Source organism: Pteronotus mesoamericanus, unplaced genomic scaffold (genome assembly GCF_021234165.1).
Source record: "Pteronotus mesoamericanus isolate MK-2021 breed Mesoamerican mustached bat unplaced genomic scaffold, CSHL_Meso_final contig_41, whole genome shotgun sequence".
Classification (NCBI taxonomy): domain Eukaryota; kingdom Metazoa; phylum Chordata; class Mammalia; order Chiroptera; family Mormoopidae; genus Pteronotus; species Pteronotus mesoamericanus.
Window position 1 is genome coordinate 5,826,170 of NW_026555152.1, and position 25,384 is coordinate 5,851,553.

General features: G+C 41.1%; 1 protein-coding gene across 1 annotated transcript in view; it reads right to left on the reverse strand.

Moving 5' to 3' along the window:
- ATP8A2 (ATPase phospholipid transporting 8A2) overlaps positions 1-25,384 on the reverse strand; it is a 523,880-nt gene that overhangs the window by 40,335 nt on the left and 458,161 nt on the right. The window contains exons 33-34 of the mRNA XM_054577153.1: positions 21,470-21,558; positions 8,916-9,011 (exon numbers count right to left, since the gene is read on the reverse strand). Coding sequence (XP_054433128.1) covers positions 8,916-9,011; positions 21,470-21,558 — 185 coding nt within the window. The remainder of the gene's footprint in view (positions 1-8,915; positions 9,012-21,469; positions 21,559-25,384) is intronic.

The window sequence follows — 25,384 nt, forward strand, 5'->3', positions numbered from 1 at the left end:
TGTACCTCCTATTTTGGGGTTTGCTTATATTTATCTTTGACTCAGCAGTTGTACCAGTTTTGACTTGGAGGTATGACAATGTCTTTAAACATTAGTTTAGCCCTGGCTGAGTAGCTCAGTTGGTTAGAGTGTCATCCCCATATGCCAAGGTTGCTAGTTTGATCTCTGGTTTGGGGACATATAAGAATCAACCAATAAACGTATAAATTCAGTGATTGCTCACTGTAAGGTGATGACCCTGAGCAAAGGCACAGAGTAAGCTATACTCAGCAGGGAAAGCACTTAAGGAAAGAGAATCCAGGATCAAGATGGCGGAGGAGTGAGTGGAAGTCACACTGACCTCCTCCCAGGACAAACATGGAATTACAACTAAATTGTGGAGAAATCACCTGGAACAAACAACTGAACAATAGCAAGAGAGGAGCCTGGTAACATCAGAGAAAGAAGAATCGGCTTTAGTGCAATCTAACTGGTAAGGACTGTGCTACAGACCTAAGGAGGGTGGGGCGCCCACGGATGGCAACACCAGAAGGATTTGAAATGGCCAGTTGGATCCCCCTGACAAGAGTGGAGTCTAAACCAAAAGTGGGGATCGCTAGCCCACAGCACCAGAGCCCAAAGAGTACACAGAAAACCACCAGCTGCGAAAAACGGCAAGGTTACTCTCTGCTAGGGACAGGCAGCTGGAGATGCAAAGAGCCTTCTAAAGGGCCAATGCATAAATTTTTATTTGCCGCCACTTACAAAGGCAGGGGCAGAGTGGGCTAGAGATGTCTGAGGAGAGACTGAGGAAGGAGCCTTTGGGGAGAGAACTGAGAGAGAAGCCAATGGGATCTCAGTGCTGACTCATCCCCCACGTGGCAGCAGCCATCTGACTCAGGCAGAGACCACTACCCCTGAGCAACACCAACATCAAAGGACCCAATAGTCCCACCCCCAGGTGGGATTCCACCCCTGGCCTGTGCTGTTTAAGCTGCCTGCTGAGTGCAGAGTGGCAGCCACAGACAGTAGATCCCTAGCTAAAGGGGGCGCAGAGAGGTCTGGTGACACTTGAGGAGAAACTGGGGATGGAGGCTTTGGGGAGAGAATGGAGAGAGTAGCCAGCGGAATCCCAGTGAGAACTCCTGCCCCGTAGGGCAGTGGCATGAGAGGACCCAATAACCCCGCCCACAGGAGGGACTCCACCCTGCCCTGAGCTGTCTAAGGTGCCCTGCTGAGTGCAGAGTGAATAGATTAACACCTGAAGGAGACAGCCACAAACAGTAGATTACTAGAAATCTCACACAGACTGCTTAAGGTCAGATAGGGTCAACATCTGACATCATCAGAGGCAGATCCAGAAAGAAAAAACAGCGATCTCCAACCATAGAAATTCACACCACAAAGTCAGGAAATCAAGACAGATCAACTTAAGAAGCAGAAGCAAAAGAGAAGAGTCTTGCAAATAATGGGAAGACAAAGAAATACGCCCCACTCAAAGGGAAAGGAGGAACCCCCACAAAGAGAACGAAATGAAATAGGGGCAAGGAAACTATCAGATATTGAGTTCCAAACAATGGTTCTAGGGAAGCTCAATGAGCTCAGTGAGCTCAGAGAGAACTACAAAACACTACAGGAAAACTATGAGGAACTTACTGCAGGCTATTATCAGCATGAAGAAGGACATGGAAACTATCAATAAGAGACAAGAGGAAATGAAGAATACAACTTCTGAATTGAAGAACACAGTAGAAGGAATCAAAAGCAGGCTAGATGAAGCAGAGGAACAAATCAGCGAACTGGAGGATAAGGTAGAAAAAAGCTCCCAGAAAGAGCAAGAAAATAAAAAGACTCAAAAAGAATGAAGACACATTGAGGGAAATGCAGGACAACCTGAAACCTAATAATATTCGTATAATAGGGATACCAGAAGGAGAAGAGGATGAGGAAGGAATAGAGAACCTGTTTGAAAAAGTAATGATGGAAAACTTCCCTAATTGGAGGAGAGAAAAAGTCATGCAAGTCGAGGAAGCACAGAGATCCTATTCAAAAGGAACCCAATGAGGCCCACTCCAAGACACATCATCATTCAAATGGCAAATATCAAAGACAAACAGAATCCTAAAGCAAGTAAGGGAGAAAGAGGTAGTAACATATAAGGGAGCCCCGATATGGCTAGCACCTGACTTCTCAACAGAAACACTGCAAGCCAGAAGGGAATGTCAAGAAATATTCCAAGTCATGAAAAGCAAAGGCCTGCCACCAAGACTGCTCTACCCAGCAAGGCTCTCCATTAAAATGGAACGCGAAATAAGGAATTTCCCAGACAAAAGAAAGCTAAAAGAATACACCTTCACCAAACCAGCACTGCAAAATATGCTAAAGGGACTGCTTTAAGATTAAGAAAAAGTTTCTATGAATACCCAGTTTCCTCCAGTTGCCAATACTTGATATTACCAATATTTTTAATACTCATTAATCTGCTTGCGACAATGATGTTATTTTAATTGTTCCTTTACTATTTGTTGAAACTAAACCTGTTTTCACATATTTCTTGCCTATTTCTATTATTTTTTTAAAAAAACCTTTAAATGACTTTTTGGTATTCATTATCCATTTATTGATTAAACGTTTGTAGAACTTTTGTCCCTAAAAAAACCCCCAAAGAACACTTATTAACCATGTTTTAGATGTGTTGCAAATACTTTTCTATTCTATTCCTTGTCCTTTAACTTTTTTATATGTATATTACTATATAGTTAAATGTTTAATATAGTCATATTGTCAATATTTACTTTATAGCTTCTGGGTTTGAATATTTTACTTCAGGTCATGAAAAATATTAGTTCTATTTTCTTCTAAAACTCCTTAGATTCTACATAATGATTTTTATCTCACCTGAATATTTCTTGTATAATGTGTGAAATAGGGCTCTATATTTGTTTTATTTCAAGCAATAGTGGTCCATGCACCTTATTTGTTGAATAAGCCTTATTTTCCCCATTGATTTGAAATATCAATTTAATGATATATTACACTGTTAGAAAGATATATACATTTGTTTCTAGAATGCTCATTTTATTTCATTGATCTACTTGATTATTTCTCTGCTGGTGTCATGTTGGCTTAATTGCTGGAACTTTATAATGGTTTTAAATTTTTTCAATATTTTATAATTGACATTAAAAAAATAAATAAAGTCAGTATGCATTTAAGAAAGAAAGAAAGAGAGATGGAACTTCTACCTTTTGTGACAAGATGGATGGAACTGGAGAATAATAAGCTAAGTGAAATAAGCCAGTTGATTAAAGACAAATACCATATGATCTCACCTATAAGTGGACTCTATTCAACAAAATAAACTAATGAACAAAATAAACCAGTCATGGAAACATGGAGCAGACTAAAAGTGACCAGAGGGGATGGGGAAAGAGGACAATGGTGGAAAGAAGGAGAAGGGACTAGACAAAGAACATGTATGAATGACCCATGGACATGGACAACAGAGTGGGAATTGACTGGTGCGGGGCGGGATGGGAGCTGGGATGGATGAAGGGGGGTAAAGGGGGAAAAATTGAGACAACTGTAATAAACATGATTTATTAACTTAAAAAAATAAATAAATAAAATCTTGGGGAAAAAAAAAAAGGAGAGAGAATCCTATCACCTTACTGGCAAAAGGCAGGGGAACAACCAGAATTCCTCAACCTTGAAACTGGAGAAAATCATCCCATGGCCTCCCCTCCCCTCCCCTCCACTATGAGGAATAGAAAGAAGGTCTGAAACAAAACAAGGGTTTCCTTGTTGTTCGCTTAGAATATGTATAAGTGGAAAACTAGATGTTTTTGTCAAATGTATTCATCTTGTTTCCCAAAATACATAAAACACAGAATACCCCTTACCCTGCACCAAGAAAGAAATGAAATTGAAGGGGAAAAGATTAGTTTGTCCTCTTAACCTGATATTTTAGGCATTTGTTTAAATTTGTAAAGGTAAATGGCCACTAATGGGTTTTCTCCCACCAGAAACAAAAATTGCATGTGTTACACTTTAGGAATAAAGAGGGAAAAAATACTAAACATTGAAAAAAGGAATTCTTCCAATTAGCTTCTCATTTTTTAGACACATGCAAAGTAAGGATATGCATAATGGACTCTATTCTACACAGAGGACAGTGGATGATCTCTGGGCAAAGATTACTGGGGAAGATGATTGGGGGAAAGGTCTTCTGAACAATCCAAATATGAAAACATGTCTGGTGTTTGTAAGGAACACAAACGACACATGAACAAAAGGGCTCCACTGATAAAAGACAAACTAAAATCAAGAAAACCATTTTTGACCAGTGGTGGTTGGGGCAGAGGAAATAACAGAGGCATTCTCAAGAGACTCCTCTTAAAGGGCCCACGACTGACTTAGGACTCATACAGACCCACCATCTCTGGGATTCAGCACCAGGACAATAGTTGGAAGGGCACCAGTGGCACACGGGGAGCAAGTGAAGTGACTGGAAACAGGATGAGTACAAGGAGACAGCTTCCTCCAGGGAAAAACTCCAGAGGCCAGGCAGTGGCATTGTCCCCTCTCCAAGCTCTCTCCCACACAGTCACACAGCAATAGATTCATGACTATCAATAATTGAATTCAAAAAACAAACTAAGCAAACAAGCAGAACAGGTACAGAATCATAGACCTGGAGATCATTTGGAGGGTTATTACATGGGAGGGGGAGGGGGAAAGTGAGGGGAAGGGTGCAGGGATTAGATAGTGCAAATTGGTTGGTGTAGGATTGACAGGGGGATGGTGAAAGCAGTATGGGTAATGGGACAGCCAAAGAACTTACATGCAAGACCCATGGACATGAACTAGGTGGGGGACAAGGAGGGAAAGATGGGGACAACTGTAATAGCATAATCAATAAAATATGTTTTGATAAAAAGAAAAACATTTTTGTTCGTTACTTTTAGCATTTTCCTACTTCACTATACTTTCCAGTATAGAGAATACTTTCTAGTTTTATCTAAGTCATAAGAAAAGACTTATTTATGCATAAGTTATCCAGGTTAATTTTAGAAGACAAGATTTTTCAATGAGACTATACAGAAGCATTTAATAAAATTTTAATGCTTACCAAAATAGTGTAAAAGTTTGGAGCTTAGACAAGATCGATAAAATATTCAAGTATTTTACTCAATAAATAAAGGGCTTGGAGGGATGCTTAGATTCCCTTGCTACCATTTCAAATTGTAATTGTAAATTTGGCACAAAAGGGTTTTTAAAAAGATTTTTGTTCTATTTCTTATGAGTACATTCCTGAGAAAAACTGCTAGAATATTTGCCAGTGACTTGGACCTATGTTTTATGACTTGGCAGAATGTCCTAAAGGATTTCAGAACTGAGCTGAGTAACCTGGGATGCTTGGGGATGCCGAGCACACCTGGGGAGGAGAGGCTCTGCTGGCATCAGAAGGCAGGATGGGCTGTGCACTGTTGGGAGGAAGAGGCACAAGACCGCCCAGCATTGTAAGGGTAGGGTGATGCTAACACCCTAAATGTTAGCTCTATTCTTAAGCCATGAGATAGGTGGCTCTCTTACTGGGGCCGAGTGACCACCTTCACATCTCTCGGCATTTCTCTGTGGCCACTTTCAACATGAGCTAACACTTCCAGCACCAGAAGGTCTGCACAAATAATGCAGGTTTGCCTCCTTTTCCTCAAGGCCACCTGATTGGACTTTTGCATTTCCAGTCAGTCAGTTAGCAAACGTATATGGTGTTTTTACCATGTGCCAGACTAACAGCTAGATAAATGCAAAGTAAATGGAAAAATTAAATAGGGGTGGGGAATAAGTAACCAGGAATGTGGGAAGAGACCAAAATACTCAAAATCTCTCAATGAGGAAATCTATAAATCTTCAGAAGGAAGAACAGAGCTGAAGAAACCTAGACCATTTCCCCCCATCCTAGTGCTTACCCCATTCCCACCAGCGCCAGAGTGCATAGGACTCCAAGCAGGTGTGAAAGAAGCAAACAAAGGTGATAAAGGAGCAATTGTGAGGCAGCTCTGGGGAGGCCAAGTAGAACAAAATTGTCTCTAGCAGAGAGCAGCATGCTCCCATTATCTAGTTTGCAGATGGACCACCCAGAGAATCTGGAAGTACTTAAGAGGGAGAAAAACAAATGGGGGGCAGCTGAGGATGATGGGAGGAATGGAGTCCCCAAACTATCTCCCGCTAGGAAATCAAAAGTGAGACAAGACTCTGGGACCAGAGGAAAAGACAACCATCATAACCAAGTGCGGGCGTGCACACTCACATTCATATCCACAATCACTTTAGTAAGGGAGTGATAAAATTTACAAAGCGACCAGGAAACAGATGTTAAAATGTAGAAAGTAGGAAACCACATCGAAACTCCACTTATTGGCCCTGACCCCATAGCTCGGTTGGTTAGAGCACTGGTGATATGCCAGTGTTGTAGGTTCGATCTCAGGTCAGGGCACATGCAAGATTCAACCAATAAATACATGAACAAGTGGAACAACAAATCAGTGTTTCTCTCCCTGTCTCTCTCAAAAATTAATCAATAAAAAATATGAACTCCAATTATCTTCAATAGCCATTTGAACACTTAAAAGTGAATTCTGAACAGGACAAGTAAATTTTACAAATTGCATTTTTTTAATCAACAAAAAGTAGAGATGGGTTCACACTCTTTCAAAGTTGACCGCCCACCACTCCCTTCAAAACCATGACTCTCCTGCCAGTCTGAAGACAGTATGACATTCTGTGTTCCTGCCATGGGCCAGGCAATATGCTGTCTTGCCCATAGGGCTTGTTTCACAAACCCTAAACCCTCTCCCCTCAAAATATTAATCTTATTCTTTAACTGATGAAGAGAAAATCTATTATCTGAAATTTCTTGATCTAGGTCATGTGGCTAATAAGTAGCCTGAGCCAGAATTCAAACATAGACTCCAGATCTCTTTGAAATGCCCATGACCCTCCAAACTGAGTGGGGTTTGCTTCCTGTACGCAATCTGACTTGTGCCCTCTGCTGGAAACATACTCTTGTCATTTCTGCCTTTTCAAGTTCGTCATATCCGCAAAGCCGTTTTCCATCCTGTCTCTCAAGTGAAGCCTTTCTTGATCTCTTAAGCCAGATGGCCTCCTGGATTGCTGCCTCTTCTGAATGTCTGCGGCGCTACTGACCACACGTCCAGGCTGCCCCTGTCAGACCAGCCATGTCAAAGTGCATTTTCATACTACGTTATATGTAATGTTTTCCTGTCCAATGCTGGAATTTTGCTTTAAAACTCTCATTTTACTTAGAATTACTTATGGCCTCTCAGCAACCCTGTGTACACTTAAGAATTCTTGAGATATGAAAGCTTCTAAGTTATTTTCAAATATTGACAAAACTTATTGTGATTATTAAGCTTGACAGTAATTAAGACTGGTAAGTATCTTGTTAAGTTTTAAACCTTTGTTAATTTCAATTTGCAGAGGCCTTTCCTTGTTTTTAGAGCCTACAAATGTTTTTCTTTTCGGATCTCAAAAAATTATGTAGGTCCTTGGAAATCTAGAAGGTGCTAAGCACTGTGCCTAAAGTATTTAAGAGGCAGAACAGCCCTGCTCACGCCTGAGCCAGGTGCTGTGCTGCATGATGGTTACAGCGAGAACTGCTGTAAGCCTCACCCTGCCTCGTTGTCAGGGTTGTAAGCTTACTGAACACAGTGATGCTCCCGTCTCAGCGACTGTGCCATTTTTAGAGCAACTGGCACATTTGCCATACAACAAATACTATGGACTCACTTATTTAAAAATGTAAGTCTTAGATAAATACAAAAAGTACAACTTCGACTACATACTCTATAATCCCATTCTTAAAATAGTGACAGTTATTGGAAATTATGCTCCTTATACTTTTCAAAATGTTTGGGTTCTCTTTCCTTTGGGAAAAAAAATGCTTTGTCTTCATTGCTTTGAAAGATGGAACAAATAAATAGACTATATAAATAAAACATAGTAGGAATCTCTAGAAGTGTGCAACCTCTAGATTTTTTTTTTCCCAACTAGTGGTTAGTTACACACTTCCTTCTAAGCATTTAGTTACAAAGAGTTGCACTCATAATTTTCCAGATTTCACATGTCTCTATACAGTTGTGCCTCTTTATTACACAGCAAATTATTCTTGGGTCCAGGTAAATTTACTTTGGTAGTATTTAGATTTTAACTAAATGCAATCCAATAGCATTTTAACATATGTAACTAAACAAAAACTACTCACATGCTCAACTGTTAGGTGTGGGGAAGAGAAGGTTGATGGTCTATGAGAAATAAGGACAGGGAGCAACAGCATTCATCTCCATGAACCAGCCCGTAAGACACAACACTTTCTCAATGCCAGTAGAAAATAATAATTCATTAAAAGCAAAACAAAACCCCAGTATGCATGAAGTAAACTGTAACAAGATTTATATGGATCATATGCATTTACATAAACAGCATGCAAAGTTTCATGGTAGATACTCATCCTTTAGTGTAACAATTGGGCCTGATATTGAAAGGCCTAGCTATTAAATACTCTTTGGTAATACTGCTAACACTGAATTTTTCCATCTTAAGATAATGTTGCTACTATTTGTAGTATTCTCTGCATCTGGCATGTTTTGTCCATGTCTAGACCCAGTAAAAACCCCAGCTTAGCCTGCGGTCAGGCCCAGTGAAGCAGAAAGTCAGATTTCATGTTGCCACTGAGAGAAAGTGATTTAAATCTGCCCATGACTGCATTCTAAGAGAATAACCAAAATCCTTAAAACTGAGCACTCCATGCTCACATCAAAAACCGAGAAGAGAGAAAGAAACACAGGTCGGAGCAGTAGGGAAAAGGGCCGGGAGAATGTGTGTTCTTCAGACAGCTGGATGGAGAGGCCCACCTCTTTCCATTACTATCCCGAAGCATCGTTTTTCCCATCTTCGTTTCCAGCTCCTGTACCTCCTCCAGCAATGTTTTCTTGCAGGTATGCTTGGCCCTATGTCACAAGGAAAAGACAATAAAAACATGACACATGAAATTTACACAGTTGTGAAGGCTGAGTGTTTTCCTCCTGAGCCACATCTGGATACCTTTCGACTGACTGACGCTAAGGCTTGCGGCATCGTGGAGCATTTCAGTCCCCATGCATGGCCCGGACTCCACCTGGGGAGCACCCCAAGTCCTGGAGAACATCTGGAGTCACCTCCACAAGACTACTGGTTTTTTTGCTGAAAGCCTGTAGATCAGTCTGAGGATCCCAACCATTCAGACCAAACATGGGGACGGGGCAGGGAGGGTGGTTCCTGGACACTCCTGGGTCTGTCACTAAAGCTTTTCACTACAAGACCTAACAACTCAGAAGATGCTTTAAATCCCCACCCTAGTGGACGTGTGCCAATCCCTTGGCCCCATCCTCTACACTGATCAGAAAGTTCCGGGTGAGTAGCTTCCTCTCTTTCTTTTTAGTGTGCAAAGAGCCACTGCCACAGCAGGAACAAAACGTGTATAATGCTAGAGCTCATGCTTTTCATGCCAAATCCTTGACCTGAAGCTTGGGTTTGACACAAGTTCTCAGGCACAGCTTCTTTGAAGCAGCCTTGTAGGGAGAGCCCAAGCCGGCGCCTCGATGGTGTCAACCCCTGGTGGTAAGCTGCCTCTCCACCATAACTGAAACCTGGCCTCGACACATAACTCTTGAACTGTAGGAAGAGGTACCTGTACCCTCTTTTTGATTAGACTGATATTCAAGTAAGTGGCTGATCTCAGGACCTTCCTAAAATTGAGACTGAACAGAAAACTACTGGTTGGAAACAAAGGTGAATAAAAGACATTTAAGAAGATACAAGTTAGAAATAGGTGGAAAGAAAAACATTCATGACGTAGAAATATAGGGAGGACTTACATACAGGGTGGGGCAAAAGTAGGTTTACAGATGTTCATATGGAAAATAATACAATTAATAAATAATAATACAAGAATCAACTGTGTTTTGCATACTCACAACTGTAAACCTACTTTTGCACTACTCTGTATTATGAAAAGCTTTTCGTTAGTTTCAGTATAAATGAATAGGAAGATCCTACTAAAGACAGAATAAGGACAAAGATGGAGCATATACTTGTGAGGACGTGAAAACAGTGTAACAGGGACATTCTAAAGACATGAGCTGTTTTAGTGGAATCACATACTCCTGCCCACCCTCCACTTTCAAGGAAAAAAAGTCAGTTAAGATAATGCCCAGTCATCCCCTAACACTCCGAGTTAATCTATAATGGAGTATCAGTACTAAGACACTGTATATGTGCCTGTCATTCCTTTTCCCCAAAGTAAACAAGAGAACTAAACCACACAGGTTTTAACACATAATACCTTAATTACATCAAGTAGTGTTCTGAGACTCAGTAGTGATAAAATACTCCAGTTTAAAGCAGAGGCTATGGAATTTTAATTTAAACAATAAATGAGAAAATGTTTAATATTTTTCTGGGAAGAAGGCAGTCAAAAAGAACTTTATAGTTTGTACCATTCAATATTATTGAATATGCTGTGCCTCAAACTTTCCTTTTTATCTCATCCGCTTCTGGGGCTATAATGATAACAACTTCCACTACACTTGGATTCACCCCAGACACACAGGTCCCATGAGAATGTGTCTGGTCCATGCTCAAGGAGGTGCATGCTCTCTCACTTTCATCATCGTCCCTTCCTCCCTCCCTGGCACCCCACACAGAGCAAGCAGGGTTCACGACCTCTACACAAGCCCTCAGTATTATCTTCTGGGTGGGGAGAGAAGGGCAACTCTAAGAAGCAGGCTAGGAACGGGAAGGCTGGGCCACTGGGCCCAGAGCACTGGAGAGCAGCAGCATAGGCCAAGAACAAAAGAAACCTGCCCCACTGTCATTGAAGCTGCCACTTTTCACCCATTCACAAAATCACCTCAGAGGGAAATGACCTAAATATATCTTGATGCCACCAGGCACTGTGTAGGTTCTCGGTAGACGTGACTGCATCCACGTCGAAGAGTCATTCAGCAGGTCCCAGCGTGCCCGGTGCTGGCCCCCGAGGGCCAGCCTGGGAACCTAGCCAGTGGGGTCAACCTGCTACTGGGGACGATCTGCTACTCTCCACGTGTAGCACTGGGGGAGAAGTGATGCTAGCAATTTAAAACTCTTCTCTCAAGAACATTTACCTAATAAGGCCTTAATTAGGTAAATGATTCTAAAATGATTCTAAAATCTCCTGTCAAAGTCTACATGTGAATTGACTAAAACCTAGTAAGTAAAGGTTTAAAAAGCCAGCCTTTAAGCATTAGCCACTGGTGCATAATTTAGGTCTCATCAGGAGCTGGAGTTCGGCTTGTGAGTCACAGCCTGGACAAAGTGGGCTCCGTTATCTTTGAACTGCTTATTCCCAGTGGTCCAGGGCTTGCTTCATCTAACCCCACATTAAGAGACAAAAGGGGAGGGGTGGGGTGCTTAGCCACTTGTCAGAAAGTGTGAGATTTGTCTGTGAGCCGTCACATAGCGCCAAGAGTGTCTCCAGCTTATTAGGAAATTTTAAAATAAATAGATCGGCTTAGAATCTTGACCTTTTCATTTCTTTGTTTCTGAAACCTTTTCCTGGACTCTTTCTTTTACATGGAAGGATAGCAAGTTGAAAGGGAATGTTAAATTCTAAATGTGGATGAAAATGCGCACACAATGTGCTTCAAAAGAAATTAGTGTAGCTAGAAAGTTTTAAAAAAAATCAAGGCCCATTTGTATACAGAAATTTCTTATTATGTTTTATTTCCACTTAACTGCCTGTGGGGATTATAATAAGGAAATGAAGTCATTCTGGAATTGCTGAATGTATTGTGTGCTGACTGGTAGACTACAGGAGATACAAGTTAGATAAAAGGGACTGGTTCCCGAGTTCTGTGGCCTTGAGCTTTATATTATTTTTCTAAAGCAATACTGACAAATTTCTCCTAGATGAGAATAAGTACATGGCAGCCTACTAAGAATGCTGTCATAGGTAAACATTTTGGAAGAGTGTAAGCTAAAGGATATTAAAATAGTTCTGGTCAATTTAAACTTCGTGCTTCTAATAAAAATACTCATTAGCCAGGTATCACATATAATCAATCAATTATTTTAATAAAAGATATATTAGTTTGGTCCCTTATGAAAATTCTGGTTAGCAGGATAACAGAGGAGGTATTTTATGGCATCCAAATCCGACTTAAGATAGTCTAATAATGTATCTTCATCCAGAAAGTCGACAGACTTCATGGAAAAAATGACTGAATTACCTCATGCTGTTTTTTTCTCACTCTTAACACTCCAGGTCCCAAAATGGATGGGAGCGACTGAGGCAAAGGAGGGGAAAATGCAGGAAGATAGAATAACTCACTGTCTCTCTCCTTTTCTTCCCTTCCTTCCTTTCCTTTCTTTCTTTCTTCCTTCCCTCCCTTATTTCTCCTCCCTCCCAACCCTCCCTCCCTCCCTCCCTTCCTTTCTTTCTTATTTTTCAAATACATTTCTCTCCATTTATCCCCTTTCCCCTGTCCCACCCACCCCGACCTCCCCCCCTCAATCCTTCCCCACCTTGGCTTTGTCCATGTGTCCGTCACACCTGGTCCTTGATGTGACCCTTCCTCTTCCCCTCCCTGCTATCCCCCTCCTTCCCTCCCTCCCTCCCTCCCGTCCCCATCGGTTTCTTCTTTCTTTCAATGTTGCTGGTCATATTTTCCTTGCCTGTTTGCTTTGCTGATTAGGTTCCACTTATAGGTGAGATCATATGGTATTTGTCTTTCACTGCCTGGCATATTTAACTTAGCACAATGCTCTCCAGTTCCACCCAAGCTGTTGTGAAGGGCAGGGGTTCCTTCTTCCTTTCTGCTGAGTAGTATTCCATTGTGTAAATGTACCATAGTTTTTGGATCCACTCATTTACTGATGGGCACTTAAGTTACTTCCAGCACTTGGCTACTGTAAATTGTGCTGCTATGAACATTGGGGTGCATAGGTTCTTTTGTATTGGTTTTAGGATTCTTAGGGTATAATCCCAGCAGTGGAATCGCTGGGTCAAAAGGCAGTTCCATTTTTAGCTTTCTGAGGAAATTCCAAAGTGTTTTCCACAGTGGTGGCACCAGTCTGCATTTCCACAACACTGCAAAAGGGTTCCCTTTTATCCACAACCTCGTCCTCACCAGCACCCGCTGTTTGCTGATTTATTTATGATGGTCATTCTGATCGGTGGGAAGTGGCATCTCATTGTGGTTTTAATTTGCCTCTCTCTGATGGCTAGTCATGATGAGCATCCTTTCATATGTCTCTGGGCCCTGTGTATGTCCTCCTTGGAGAAGTGTCTGTTCAGGACCTTTACCCATTTTTTTAATTGGATTGTTTGTCTTCCTGGAGTAGAGTCGTGTGAGTTCTTTATATATTTTCAGGATAAATCCCTTGTCTGTGGTATCATTGGCAAATATATTTTCACATAAGGTTGGCTCCCTTTTCATTTTGCTGATGTATTCTTTAGCCATGCAGAAGCTTCTTATTTTGATGAAGTCCTATATGTTTATTTTTTCCTTTATGTCCCTTGCTCTAGGAGACATATTGGTGATAATATTGCTGCGTGGGATATCTGAGAGTTTCCTGCCTATGTTCTCCTCTAGGACTTTTATGGTGTCATGACTTATATTTAAGTTTTTTATCCATCTTGAGTTTATTTTTGTGTATGGTATAAGTTGGTGGTCAAATTTCAGTTTTTTGCATATAGCTGTCCAGCTCTCCCAACACCATTTGTTGAACAGGCTATTTTTACTCCATTTTATGCTTCTGCACCCTTTGTTGAATATTAATTGACCATCGAGATGTGGGTTTATTTCTGGGCTCTCTATTCTCTTCCATTGATCTATGTGCCTGTTCTTATGCCACTACCAGACTGTTTTGATTACAGTGTCCTTGTAATATAGTTTGATGACAGGTATTGTGATCCCTCCTACTCTGTTTTTCTCTCTCAAAATTGCTGTGGCTATTCGGGGTCATTTATGGTTCCATATAATTTTTTTAAATGTTCCTTCTATGTCTGTGAAATACGTCATTGGTATTTTAATAGGGATTGCGTTGAATCTACAAATTGCTTTGGGTAGTACGGATATTTTGACGATGTTAATTCTTCCAAACCATGACCACAGTATACGTTTCCATTTATTTGTGTCTTCTGTAATTTCTCTCTTCAGGGTTGTGTAGTTTTCTGAGTATAGGTCTTTAACCTCCTTCGTTTAGTTTATTCCTAGGTACTTTAGATTTCTTGTTGCTATAGCAAATGGGAGTTTTTCCCTGATTTCTGCTTCTGATATTTCATTTTTGGTGTATAAAAATGCCTTTGATTTCTGAATATTGACTTTGTATCCTGCTGTTTTGCCAAATTCACTAATTAGGTTGAGTATTTTTTGGTGGAGTCCACAGGGGTTTTTATATACACTATCATGTCATCTGCAAACAATGACAGTTTTACTTCCTCCATTCCAATTTGTTTCTTTTATTTCTTTTTCTTGTCTGATCACTGTGGCTAGGACTTCCAATACTATGTTGAATAAAACTGGTGAAAGCGGACATCCTTGTCTTGTTCCTGATTAGTGGGAAAGGTTTTAGTCTTTGCCCATTGAGTATGAGATTGGCTGTAGATTATTCATATATGGCCTTTATTATGTTAAGGTATGCCCCCTTTACTCACACTTTGCAGAGTGTTTTTATCAGAAATGGGCGCTGCACTTTATCAAGTGTTTTTTCCCCATCTATTGATATGATCATGTGGTTTTTGTCTTTCCTTTTTTTATGTAATGTACTATGTTTATTGATTTCTGAATATTGAAATATCCTTGCATCCCAGGGATGAATCCCGCTTGATCATGATGGATGATCTTTTTAATGTATTGCTGGATGCGGTGTGCCAATATTTTGTGGAGTATTTCAGTGTCTATGTTCATCAGCAATATTGGCCTGTAGTTTTCTTTTTCAGTTGTGTCTGTATCTGGTTTTGGAATTAGGATGATGCTGGCCTTGTGAAAAGAGTTTGGGAGTCTTCCCTCTTCTTGTATTTTTTGGCATAGTCTGAGAAGGACAGGGGTTAGCTCTTCCTTAAATGTTTTGTAAAATTCTCCTGTGAAACTGCCCAGACCAGGGCTTTTGTGTGCTGGGAGTTTTTTGATGACTGCTTCAATTTCCCCAGCTGTTATTGGTCTGTTCAGACTTTCTGCTTCTTCTTCATTCAGTGCTGGAAGGTTATATTTTTCTAGAAATTTGTCCATTTCACCGAGGTTTTCAAATTTCCTGGCATATAAGTGCTCATAGTAATTTCTTACAATCCTTTGTATTTCTGTAGCATCAGTTGTTATTTCTCCTCTTTCATTTCTGATATTATTTATTGGGGTACTCTCTCTTTTTCTCTTGATGAGTCTGCTTAAAGGCTTTTTGATTCTGTTTATCTTTTCAAAGAACCAGCTCCTGGATTGGTTGTTCCTTTGAATTGTTCTTTTAGTCTCTATGTCATTCAGTTCTGCTCTGATCTTGATTATTTCCTTTCTTCTACTCACTCTGGGCTTTGTTTGTTGTTGGTTCTCCAGTTCTTGAAGCTGGAGGGTTAGGTCATTTCTTTGAAATACTTCTATCTTTTTAAGGTAGGCCTGTATTGCTATGAACTTCCCTCTCAGGACTGCCTTTGCTGTGTCCCATAGGTTTTGGACTGTTGTCTGTTCATTTTCATTTGTTTCCAGAAAATTTTTGATTTCTTCTTGGATCTCATTATTGACCCATTCATTGTTTAATAGTGTGTCATTCAGTCCCCATGAGTTTGCAAGTTTTTGAGGTTTCTCCTTGGGGTTGGTGTCTAGTTTCAAGCACTTGTGGTCTGAGAAAATGCTTGTTGTGATTTTGATTTTCCTGAATTTGTTGAGGCTTGTCTTGTGTCCTATCATGTGGTCTACCTTTGAAAATGTTTCATGTGCATTTGAAAATAATGTGTATTTTGCTTCTTTGTGATGAAAAGTTCTGTATGTTACCTAAGTCCATTTGATCTAATGCATCATTCAGTTCCACAATATCTTTGTTGATGTTTTGTTTGGAAGACCTATCCATTTTTGACAGTGGAGTGCTAAAATCTTCTACTATCAGTGTGTTACTCTATATCTTTCTTGAAGTGCTCAAGATTTTCCCTTATATATTTGGGTGCTCCTATGTTGGGTGCATATATGTTTACAATGTTTATGTTTTCTTGATGGATTCTTCCTTTGATTATGATAAAATGTCCTTCTGAGTCTCTTTTTATGGCCTTTGTTTTGAAATCTATTTTGTTTGATATAAGTATTGTTACCCCAGCTTTTTTTTCCTGTCTATTTGCTTGAAATATATTTTTTTCCATCCCTTTACTTTCAGTAGGTCCTGTGTTCAAAGGTGGGTCTCTTGTAGGCAGCATATGTGTGGGTCACATTTTTTTATCCATTCAGCTATCCTATGTCTTTTGGTTGGGGCATTCAATCTATTTACATTTAAAGTTATTATTGATAGGTACTTATTGATTTTTTCCCTTTGTATCTGTGATCTTCCCTTTCTCATTCTTTTTCTTCATCTTCTTAAAGCAGTCCCTTTAGCATACCTTGCAATGTTGTTTTGGTGGAGGCGCATTCTTTTAGCCTCCTTTTGTCTGGCAAACTCCTTACTTTGCCCTTCATTTTAATTTATAGCCTTGCTGGGTAGAGCAGTCTTGGCTGCAGACACTTGCTTTTCATGACTTGGAACATTTCTTGCCATTCCCTTCTGGCTTGTAGTGTTTCTATTGAGAAGTCAGCAGCTAGCTATATCGGGGATCCCTTGTATGTTACTACCTCTTTCTCCCTTGCTGTCTTTAGGATTCTCTGTTTGTCTTTGAGATTTGCCATTTTAATGATGATGTGTCTTGCAGTGGGCCTCATAGGTTTCCTCTTGAATGAGAGCCTCTGTGCCTCCTGGACTTGCATGACTTTTTCTCTCCTCCAATTAGGGAAGTTTTCCATCATTACTTTTTCAAACAGGTTCTCTATCCCTTGTTCCTCTTCTTCTCCTTCTGGTATCCCTATTATTCAGATATTATTACATTTTAGGTTGTCCTGCATTTCTCTAAGTGCGTCTTCATTCTTTTTGAGTCTTTCTCATTTTCTTGCTCTTTCTGGGAGCTTTTTTCCACCTTGTCCTCCAGCTCGTTGATTCGGTCCTCAGCTTCATCTAACCTGCGTTTGAGTCCTTCTACTGTGTTCTTCAATTCAGAAATTGTATTCTTCATTTCCTCTTGCCTCTTATTGATATTTTCTGTCTTTTTTCATGCTGATTCTATTTGTAGTACATTCCTCATAGTTTCCCTGTAGTTTTTTGTAATTCTCTCTTGGCTCACAGAGCTCACTGAGCTTCCCTAGAACCGTTTTTTGAACTCAGTATCTGATAGTTGACTTGCCTCTATTTCATTTAGTTCTCTTTGTGGGGATTCCTTCTTTCCCTTCATTTGATGGGGGGGGGTGTTTCTTTTTTCTCCCCATTATTTGCAAGACTTCTTTTTTGCTTCTGCTTCTTAAATTGTTCTGTCTTGATTTCCTGACTTTGTGGTGTAAACTTCTATGGTAGGAGACCACTTTATTTTATTTTTTTCCCTTTCTTTCTGGATCTGCCTCTGATGATGTCAGCTGTTGACCCTGTCTGACCTTAGGCAGTCTTTAAGCAACTTCCAGGAATCTATTGTCTCTGTTTCTGTCTCCTCCAGTTGTTAATCTAGTCACTCTGCCTTCACCAGTCAGGGCTGGGCACCATCTCTCCTGTGGGCAGGGCTACTGTGCCCTTACATGTTGCTGCCACTCGGGGGAGTGGTCTGACTGAGCAAGATGGCTGCTGTCCTATGGGAGTGGAGTCAGCACTGGCATCTCCCTGCCTACTCCCTCAGTTCTTCCCCCAATGCCTTTGTCTCCAGTCTCTCCTCAGGCATCTCTAGACCACTTTGCATCCCCATTATCCAGGCAGTCACTATCTGAGACTGCTGCTCTGCATTTAGCTTTGGGCTTGCCCAACACTGGGGCCGGGGCTGAGCCTCCTGGGGTCATTGTGTCATTTCACACTGCTGCCACTCAGGGGAGTGGTCTGCCTGAGCAAGATGGCAGCTGTGGAATGGGGGGGTGGGTGAGACAGCCCTGGGACCCCGCCATCCACTTTTTCAGGTCTCTTCCCAAAGCCTCCCACCCCAGTCTCTCCTCAGGGGGCTCCAGCCCACTCTGCCCCTCCCTCCACTGGATCCCCAGGTATGCCACTACAAATTTTTCTGTTTGCCCTTTAAATGGCTCTTTGCATCTCCAGCCATCTGTCTCTGGTGGAGAGCAACCCTGCTGCTTTCACACCTGACTGTTATCTGTGTGCTTTTTGGGCTCTGGTGCTGTAGGCTGAAGATCCCCACTTATGGTTTAGACCCTGTTCTTCTCAGGGGGATCAAACTGGCCATTTCAGTATCCCTCTGGCACTGCTGCCCATGGGAACCTAGTCCATCTTCTTGAGCCCCTACCGTACTCCCTATGAGTTATGTTGTGCTAAAGCTGATTCCTCTGTCTGTCTGAGGTTTCAAGGGTCCTCTCTTGCTATTTTTCAGTTGTTTTCCAAGTGATTTCTCCACAATTTAGTTGTAATTCCAGATTGGTCCTGGGAGGAGGTCAGTGTGACTTTCACTCACTCCGCTATCTTGAAGTCTCCAGAATGACACTCTTTCTTAAGTGCTCACAGAAATACAGGAACAGGCAGGCCTGCCTTGTGCTGGAATTTAACAGCTCTTTCAAAATAGTTGACCACCAAAATTCAAATACAAAACAAAAAACACTTCAGATTAAGTCTAAGGCAAGACTGAAGAACTGTGACAGAACTGCTAGATTCCCAGTTGCCATCTGTCGCCATCACAGCACAAGCTCTTCAGTTATGCCTTACTTCTCATCCACTTAATTTTAAATTCTTCTTCAAATCCAAGGTGCATCATAGCACACCATGTTTCAGTAAATATTTGACAATTTGAACCAAATGATGGGTGGATCTGGATATGCAGGATTAACCTTTTAGGTCAGTGGGCAGAAAGAAAAAAACAGAACATGTTTTAGAAAGCTGAGGCTCAGAAAGACAACACAGAGTACAGTGCCATGGCCTCATAAGAGGTAAGCAGCTCATACTATGCTTTCTCTTCCTGGGAGAAGCCTGTGGATTTACTTGACTCAACAATAAATATTTCAGTCTGGAACTATAATGATGAGCTAAAACCTAGGCCTTGTGGTCAGTGGAAAATGCTCAAATAAACTTGTAAAATGACTGTTTTTGAGGAGAGAGGTAGTTTCGACATTAAACATGTATTAAAAACTGGGCATATACTTTGGGCAACCACTCCAGGTGGGAGCCAATATGTGCCCATCCTCCCATTCACCCAAATAGACAGAGACAAAGCACATTTCAGGAAATGCCTCTGGAAGTCAGTAGGGCCTTCCAGTTCAGCCCAAAGCACAGGTGTTGTGTCTCCTGGAAAGGGCTGTGTCCGGGCCTGGGGTGAGGGGCAGCAGGTAGGACTCCATGAGTGGCCGGTCTCTGATCATCCGCCCCCCGACACCCCACCCCTGCCCTGCCCCAATCATGGCCATCTTTACAGAGTTCTTATTCTGCTGGCAAGTTTCTGGGAAAGAGAGTGACTTTTACTCTTTCCATATGGTGGAGCTGGATGCAGGCTCATTTAATTTATCCTTTTTAAAATGTAAATGATACTAATTTGACAGTTCCAGCAGTCAGGAATAGATAATATTCCTGCTTGAAGGACAGATAATTGCTCCGATGAGGAACAATTTTTACTTGGAACATATTGGAAAAGATACAGAAAATAGACAAGGAGACAGAGACACTATTATTTGAAAACATCCTCTTAGAAATGGTAGAAAGAGACGTCTGCTGAAGTCTCACTTGGCAAATATACAGTCTCACTTAAAAATTTTTTTCATGACATTCATTTAAGGTAGTTGAATAAAATAACCTGAGATTAATTTACAGTCAGATCACCATTGTCAATCACTATAAATTGAAAAGTCATTTACTGTAGCCAGGACCTAAAACTAACTTGATTACCTTGCAAAAGTGATGACATTCAGCAAGGTAATACATTGTTCCACAATTGAGCTATGTGCCACAACAGAACCAACATTTTCTTTTAGTGCACTATTTGATTAAGAAAACATCTTTTCTGACTGTAATTCATTTCCAAAGTTTCAGATTCTGCTATTTATAAAACACAGTTTTAGCAGATAAAATTAAAACAGTGGTAAATCAGAGCACTTAAGAAATTAGAATTATTTAACTTTTACTAACAGTTGTAAAACTTAGTGAACAGAAGAAAAAACAACCAAAATACATACTATACAATAGTCTCTCCTCCTCTCTGTGTCTGCATTAGGTGCCATCTGTTGTCAAGATCATGCTAAAATGAAGACTCTTTGAAACGACATCCTTAACTGTCAGGCAAGAACATTCTCATTGAGTGTGGGAGGGAGGGAGAGAGCAAGATGAAATCTGATGTCTTTTCCTGGAAGGTTTGGATTTACGTCTCAATTCTCTACCTCAGGGCCCCCAAATAATTATGCTTTGCCCAAAGTAAAGCCAATGCAAGAGTCTCAGTTTTCAGAGAGGTTGGCACCAATTTGTAGGAGGAACCAGGCCTACTGAACTCAAAAATCAATATGATCTCATTTGCAGTATTCCATCCTTTGTTTATGGATGAAATAAAAATCTGCATCACCTTGTTGCTTCTTTCACGTTGTATACATGATATTTCAGAAATAATATATTTTAAAACATATAAACAAAATTTAAGCATGAATTATTTCCTATTTAACCTACATTATAATTTCATCTTTGTGGTTAATTTTCTCATATACCTGTAAATTGACACTTCAGAATTATATTTGAAGGATTCCTATGGTGAATTATTTGGAAAAATGAGAATACTTCATTCCAAGTATCTTGCAATTTGAAATGACTTTCACAGACACAATTTTCCATAAAGCCAGGTTATATTTGTGATCAGTTAGCACTGATTTTAGATATAAGGAAAAATTAATTTTGAGTTATATTTCCTAAACCTGATGGAATGGGTCTGTACTTAGAAGCTCTCCCTTATAATCATGTACAAGGAGCATCCCTCTTGACCTTCCCATGTTCTGTCTTGGGACTCCTCCTTTTTGTCTATATTCTCATGTTAAGGTGAAGCACAGGTTAAAAGGGGGGAAAAAAAACCAAACACAACACCCTTTACATCCTTCACTGGCAGGTGGCAGGAGACCAGATGTCTCATAGCATTTCATATCCTATGATAGAGTTTGTGAAGGACAATTGCAGGGACAGATGAGCAAGACTTAGGGTTTTTACTTCATTTTTCACTTACGCTTTCCATGCCACATCTTCGATCAGACATGCAGTAGGCACCAGGAGTAATCCCAACCAGAAGTGTGCGGAGCTCAGGACCATAGCTGCCTGCAAGAAGCAGAAGTGACAAGGGTTATTAATACTCTGTCTTTCAGAAACAGCGGGATATAATTTAATCAAGGCAAAACATTCCATAATACAAAACCAGAAAGTACTAAACTCAGAGAAAGTTAAACATACATGTAGGAAGAATGTCAAAGAGCCTGATGGGCTGAGCTCTTTTCCATGATATCAACCCTTGTCTTCATTCTTTTATTTTGACAAGTGCTGTCTCACTCATTTATGAAGTGCTTGAAGCCCCTTTCCAATCAGAGTACTGTCCTAAGTCCCTCCTATGAGAAATGGGGCCACCACACTCCTATGAAATAAACTTTTGATTTAAATCCTCACCCAAGGATATGTTTATTGATTTTAGGGAGAGAGGAAGGGGGAAGGAGGAAGAAAGGGAGGGAGGAAAGGGTGGGGTGGAGGGAGAGAGGGAGAGGTAGAGGGAGAACAGACATCCACTTGAGAGAGCAACAGTGATCAGTTACCTTCTTTATGTGCCCCAACCAGGGACTGCATCTACAACATTTCGGTGTATGGGATGATGCTCCAACAAAGTGAGCTACCCAGCCAAGGCTAAAATAAACTTTTATCCACCAGGCTCCTTTCATCTCCCTCACTTATCCATCAGCTCCCATTTCTTCACTGCTCATTCATTCATGGAATCAGTATCCTGTAGTAAAGCACAGTGATTCTCAACATCCAGAAGAGCAGGGTGAACCAATCATAAGCTTCGCCTTCAAGGAACTTAAATTCATGCGGTACAAATACACACACACACACACACACACACACACACACTTATGTGGTGTCATTTACATGACAGTGGAATGTATGTGTCATGATCATATTCTATGGGGCTTCAGAGGAAGGCTAGAAGGCTAGAGGGCTAAGACTTCTTAAAGAAGACAGAATATGGGATGTGCTTGGAAAGATACAGGATTGGACTAGACAGAGAGGGATAGTGGGAGAGGAATTCGAGTGGAAGGGTGGACGATGGGAGAACAGCCAGGCGTGCTGCCTTTGATGACATTGTTTCTGGCATGCTGAGTTAGAAATTGTTTGGGAGGAAACAGAGTGGGTTGGAAGGAAAAAGGTTGCAGGGCCAAATCTGTCTGTGAGGTGAGGAGCTAAAAACAGAACTTAGAGCAAATGGGGACTCGAGAGTAGAGTTCTTAGATTTTGGTTTTCCAGTGAACAAGGCCAGGAGCCTAGAACTGGTTAGCCATTGATAAGCTGGCCTCAAAGGATGGGCTGTTTGGAAGAGGGACCCAGGACAGAACCTTCATGTTCATCAGTTCTTTTTGTCTGGAGTCTTCACCACTTGATTCTACTGGAGCATATATTTTGCTATAACTCATTGCAAAGTGGAGTGAGGCTTACAAGTGAGGGAGAGTGGAGCAGCTGCTGCACGATTAATGTTGGGGACTCTTGCAGGGCATGGGTGGGGCTGAGAATCAAGCAGGCCTCAGAGCAGCCTTCTTCACACTGCAGAGAGAGGATGGGGTCCCCTTGGTCCTATTGTGGCATCCAAATTTCAACTCGCTCTTTAATTTTGATTTTCTACTCCAGCCAGCCAGCCACACTCATACCCAGACCCTTGTGACTCTATCTAATTCCATCTGAGTAAGCTTATTTCTCAGCATCTGTCCTCAAAGCTTATCTGTTCACACACCCCAACCCTGAAAAGTCATGGCAAAGCCCACGCCTGACCATGCCGGACTGGCTTCTGAACTCCACACAAAGCCCTGTCTGCTACTTGGAAGTTATGACAACAAAACAGAGGCAGTGAGGTTAGGGTAATGCTGCACTCCAGCCCTCCCTGGAGGACTTGCTTTCCTTTCTAAAAACAAGAGGGCTGCCTTTTTGTAAGAACAATTCAAAACTCTACAAATAGGGATACATTTTTGCCCCATCAGACATAGCTCTCAGAATTCATCCTAAGGAAATAAGTAAGGAAATGTGCAAAGAAGCAAGTACAAGAATATTCATATGGTACTGGATCATAAAGAGAGTAAGAGATAAATGTCCAAGAAAAGGACTTAATATATTGTGTTCCATCCAATGGACTGCTCTACAGCAATGAAAGTGACATAGAATTACATTTGTTGAAAGAGATGTCATGTTACATTGCTAATGAAAATCTGTGTTCTGAGACAACCTCTCATTGGAGCCCTACCATGGAAACAGGTGCGTGGAAAGGAAGATGATTGGCCCCAGCCTCAAAATTGTACTTGAGATACTATCTTCAGATGCAGTCCACCGACAAGTCATGGCCCCTTTGTGTTGATACCTATATGTTAATATACATTGATATACACCATAGTTTTTGTAGTCTTGTTTTGGTGTTTCCTCAACTTTAAAAAGCACATTTCAGGATGTCAAAAACAGTGGGGTGGCCCAGGCTTCCATGGACTTGAGACTACTGGCCTCTCTGTGTGTACCTGTATGCTCAGGAGAAATGAATGGCATGGGATAGCAGAAGGACAAGGCTGGGTTTTATTTTCAGAGATCTTTGGCTAGCTCTGCTTCTTGTTTGCTTGTTTTTTTTTTTTTTGTTTTTTTTTTTGTATAGAAAACACATATCACTTACATGAAAGTAAGTTAACCACTCCCTCCCCCTTCCCTCCAAGCAAACTTCAGGGCGGAGCTGGGTTAGCAGGCTCCTTTCGGCAGCCCAGCCGTCCATGTCCAATCTTCTGGCCTCCCAGCTGACCGGGTCCCGAGGTGCCTGCTGAGCCGGACCCCTTGGGTTTTGCTCTAACTACAAACGCCTAGGGTGGTGGTGGGCCCACAGAAGACAGACTTGTTCAAGCCATATTTATCAAAGAACATGATCATTTAAAAATAACATTTTATTACCATAGTGTAATATTTTAAATACTTTCTGAAACCTAGTAAGAACTTTTTGTTGCTGAGGGAAATGATACCCAACTTTGAACTGCCCTCCTAAATATGAAATATGAAGTCCCTTCTAAATTAACAAAGGTAATTCAGAGATTTGAAAGTATTGTTTTGTTGCTGGTTTTTAACACTTGAAGCTGTGATGATAACATATATACAACGAATTTCAAAGGTGTGTCTCCAGAAAGGTTTCTACCATCCTGATTTTCACAGATTGACTAAGATCCACATTCTTCAAGTCTTTGCTAAAGGCACAGCTTTAGTCATTTAAATTTAGATTGTTCTTGTTTCTTAGCATAACAGAAAATGTTTATTGGGCTGAGCTGGGTGACAAATGGTTCTTAATTACTGCCCCCCCACACACACACACATATAGTATTTACTGAGATTTTAAAAACATGCTTTTGATGTGCTAACAGTCCCATTGGGAAGAATATACCCCTCGATTAACAGTCTTTAGCTAGCAATGACCATTAACTACTTAGGTACCAAATGGATAGGAACCCACTGTAGTCATAGTGATCCAGGACTAGTGAACCCATTAGCACCCCTCCCCCACCGCCCAACACACATCCACAGGGCCCAGGCCCAGCCACCCATGAACATGAAAAAGGTTTTCAAAAGGAGGCTGGAGTAACCCAAGCTAGGGAAAGTCACTGTGCTCCCTGGTGTGGGGCGAATTTGAAAAGATGTGATAAAGAAGAAGGCAATGGCTCATGTGTGAGGAGAAGAAAACTAAGATTTCTTTGTACATCACTTTGTGCCAAACTTCCCATAGACTATTTCATTTACTCTTTCATAGTGCTCATTTTACAGAAGAAAAATTAACTCTGCAACTTCCCCCAAGGACCTGCAGCCAGAGAGTAAGGTTATCAAGATTCAAACTGAAGTTCAAACCCAAGCCCTCCTCCCTCCAGTAAGCCTG